The sequence below is a fragment of the Penaeus chinensis genome, chromosome 8 (assembly GCF_019202785.1).
Source record: "Penaeus chinensis breed Huanghai No. 1 chromosome 8, ASM1920278v2, whole genome shotgun sequence".
NCBI lineage: Eukaryota > Metazoa > Arthropoda > Malacostraca > Decapoda > Penaeidae > Penaeus > Penaeus chinensis.
The window spans coordinates 4,647,971-4,651,678 of record NC_061826.1 but is presented as its reverse complement, the minus strand read 5'-3'; the positions used below and the strand labels follow the sequence as shown (position 1 = coordinate 4,651,678).

Here is a 3,708-nt window from a genome sequence, read left to right as displayed (position 1 = left end):
ACCTTATATTTAATATATGATTATACAGAATCCTTGCGATAACGTGTATGGGTAATATGTTTATGTACATATTACCCGATTGTGCTTATATATATTTCATATTATTTACAAAAGAAATTTTTTCGAGAGGTAAGTTCCGGTCGCTTCGTTTGAACTCTTGAACGCTTCCTGCTCGCTTATGATCCTATGAACCTCTGTGCGTCTTTGTCTTCAGGCCATCAGTAACACACACGCAATGACATCCTGTCCGCCAGTCACTTCACGGCTCATCTTCTAGCATGACAAGCCCCCTTCTACACTTTGGATGTCATGGCATATCACTCAAAAAACATTACTTGGAGGATAAAGTTCTTTAAAACGTTATCTTCGTTAGTCACTGACTCACCCTAATCATTTCATATTTCTTCTGAAATATGCGTGTCGTCATCCGTGTATCGTTGTGCTTACTTTCAACAGGTCTCTGCTTTGGTATTTTTTTTCCTTTGTTTTGGCTACGTTTTATGTGTCTGAAAAAGTACTTGATAAACAGGAGTATGATAGGCACAGTAGGCATACAGTAGATTTCATGTAGATATAAAAAAGAAGGAGATGAGATGGCCGCTAAAGCGATAAAGGAAGGCAGGTGTGTAGCTGGCCAAGATAGACAGTGGGTCAGGACGGGTAGATTAGTAGACCAGCGGATTAGACAGGTGGGCAGGAGAGCGCGAGGGCCCAGCGCCTTGCCAGACGCCCTACGCACCTTCCCATACAAGAAGACCATTTCATTTTAGAAGCAAGCACCCACACGCGTCTTGTCACGTGCAACGAAGAATGTGTAAGGCGTAAGACAGGGCAATGGGCACGACCTACTCACCGCCATAGCTGCTTCCTGAGTGTTTGGGTCGCGGGGAGAGCCTGGGGTTCTACTCTGCCCCGTAGAACCACTCCGAGGTTCTGTCCGAGATAATAAACGTCCTGGTGTGCGTGTAAAGGGTTCACATAAGCACACGTGTTTACAACATCACTCAACGTCAAAACTTGCAACGACTTTTATGTGCACCAATACACACTAGTACACGCATATACGCACATGCGTGTTCTCGCACCGAAGGCCCCGTCTCGACTACAGTCTTCAGGCGGGACCTTGTTCCAGGTGTGTCTCCCCCCACTCCATGGCCCCCCCCCCCTCTCCTCCTTACCTGCCTCTCCTGGTCCCTCCTTACCCCCAACCCTCACCTTCCCTCCCCCCCTCCTCCACATACCTGCTTCTCCTACTCCCTCCATACCTCCCCTCCTCCCCACATCCCTCCCTCCTCTATCCCCACCACTCCTAAGCTTCCCCTCCCACTCCTCTCTCCCTCCCTTCCCCCGTCCTTCCTGCCCACTTGCCCATCCTGTATGAATCTACCTCGTCTGCCTTGTCTTATCTTCATCATTTTTAACATTTTATTTCTTAATTGTCGCTTTACGGCGCTGGTAAAGCATTGCCCGTTATTCTTTTTAAAGTTACTTATTCTATTATCTTGTTTTTTTAAGGTTATTCTTGTTCTTATTCTTAAGAATGGAGTCAGACAAGATTCCTAATCAAGGAGTAAATTTAGACATAATAACTTAATAGTGTGAATTGTCACAATCATTATCATTAGTATTACTGTTATTATCATTATTGTAATTATTAATATTATCATTGTTATTATTATTATTGTTGTTATTAGCATCATTATTGTTATTTCCATCATTATCCTTATAATTATTGTTATTATTATAATTATTGTTTTCATCAATATTACTAATGTTATTATTATTATTATCAGTATTATTAACATTATTATTATCATTTTATCATTATCATTATTACTATTATTATTATTATTAGTGTTATGATTATCTTTATTATTATTATTATCACTATTATTATTATTATCATTATATTATTATCAATATATTATTATCAATATGATTATCCTTATCATCATTATTATCATTATCATATCATTATTATTATCATCATCATTATTATTGTTGTTATTATTGCTGTTAAGGTTCTAATTATCTATCAATATCATTCAAATGTGTTATTATAATACTTATTAACCGCATCAGTGTATTGCTATCATATCATCTCACAAAGCACTAACATAAATTAATACATTACCTTGCATTTATTCAACCTGTATTTAATCTAATGAAAAAAAAAACAGGACTGTATTTTGTAATTAAGTTACTAATATACTACCGATACAACTGAATTTTGTATATCATATTTATCATCATTTATTGTTAACGATATTCTGTACTGTTCGTATTACACATCATATATATAATTGTAAGGGTTTTGACCATTCTTTTAATAATTAATAAATTGCATTGATAATATCGGTCCACTTATAGTGCTCTTTATATTTTTCGAAGGTCGCGAGATCTGAGAATTAGGGATTCTTATGCTCTTCTCTTTTGCTTAATTTTATGATCAACCATTATTTGATTTTTGTTTGTATGTTTTTTGTTTATTTTTTTAAATTAATGGTCACTCGGTGATGTTTTCATTTAAGACATGCAAAATTACACAAAAGAAATAAATGGTAAACAGAAGGCATCTACAAGAAACTGTTACGCAAAGCCTTGATGAAGAGAATATAAATAGAGGTATCAAGGCAGATAGATGTTTGTCTTACTTTTTCTTCTTCTTCTTCTCACTTATTCTTTCCTCTTCTTGTTTTTCGTTTGTATTTATTCCCCTTCTTCTCCTTCTTTTCTTCTTCGTTGTAGTTTTTCTTTTTCTTCTCTTTCTTCTTCTTCTTTGCCTTTTTCCTTCTTCTTCTTTCTTATCATTATTATTATTATTATTGTTATTATTATTATTATTACTATTATTACTATTATTACTATTATCATTATTATTATTATTATTATCAGTATTATCATTATTACTATTATCATTATTATTATTATTGTTGTTGTCGTTATTATTGTTATTATTGTTTAATTCACACTTGCTTTTTATTTCATTACATATTTTTTCATTGTTACCAAGTCCGTAAGCTGTTTATAACCCGAAGCGATTTAAAAGAAATTTGTGTATTGTGCTTGTATGGGATGGGGGGAGGGATGAAGGAGGAGGGGTAGGGGGTAAATGAGGAGGGGGAGGCGGATGGAGTGAAAGTAGAGAGATGGAAGAGAGGGAAAAGGATGGGGTGGGGGGAGAGGGGCGGAGGGGGAGGGGTTAGAGGCCTCTTGTCAGATCAGGGCATCAGGAACATGTCATCAGTAAGGGGAGATTACCAAAAGAGTGAGAAGTGAGACTAGTTCTTCGGAGGATCCGCCTACCACAGCAATGAAATTACTATGTGGTTCGTAAGGATATATACATATACATACATGCATACACACACACACACACACACACATATATATATATATATATATATATATATATATTTCGATGGCTAAATATAGCTAACAGATGGATGACTGGCAGAATTCAGAATTAACTTAGGGCTCTCTTGCCAGTACTAATAACTGTTTTGTTAAATGGTGAATATGTTAAATGCGGGGGTCTTGCTTGTTCTCATCTCCGTGAACGAACATACAATTCTACTTCACTGATGTTTAGTTTTATGAAATGAGCGAGTGAAATCATTATGAATATTAAAAGTTCCCTTTTTTTCGTTCTAAATACCCTCCCCCATACCTCAAGCATTCCCATTGTCCACACAGTATTTTCCAATA

General features: G+C 36.2%; 1 protein-coding gene across 1 annotated transcript in view; it reads right to left on the bottom strand.

The window, feature by feature from the left end:
- LOC125027964 (sodium-dependent proline transporter-like) overlaps nt 1-1,097 on the bottom strand; it is a 45,676-nt gene extending 44,579 nt beyond the window's left edge. The window contains exon 1 of the mRNA XM_047617169.1: nt 854-1,097. Coding sequence (XP_047473125.1) covers nt 854-859 — 6 coding nt within the window. The 5' untranslated portion in view covers nt 860-1,097. The remainder of the gene's footprint in view (nt 1-853) is intronic.
- Between the last annotated feature and the right edge of the window lie 2,611 nt (nt 1,098-3,708).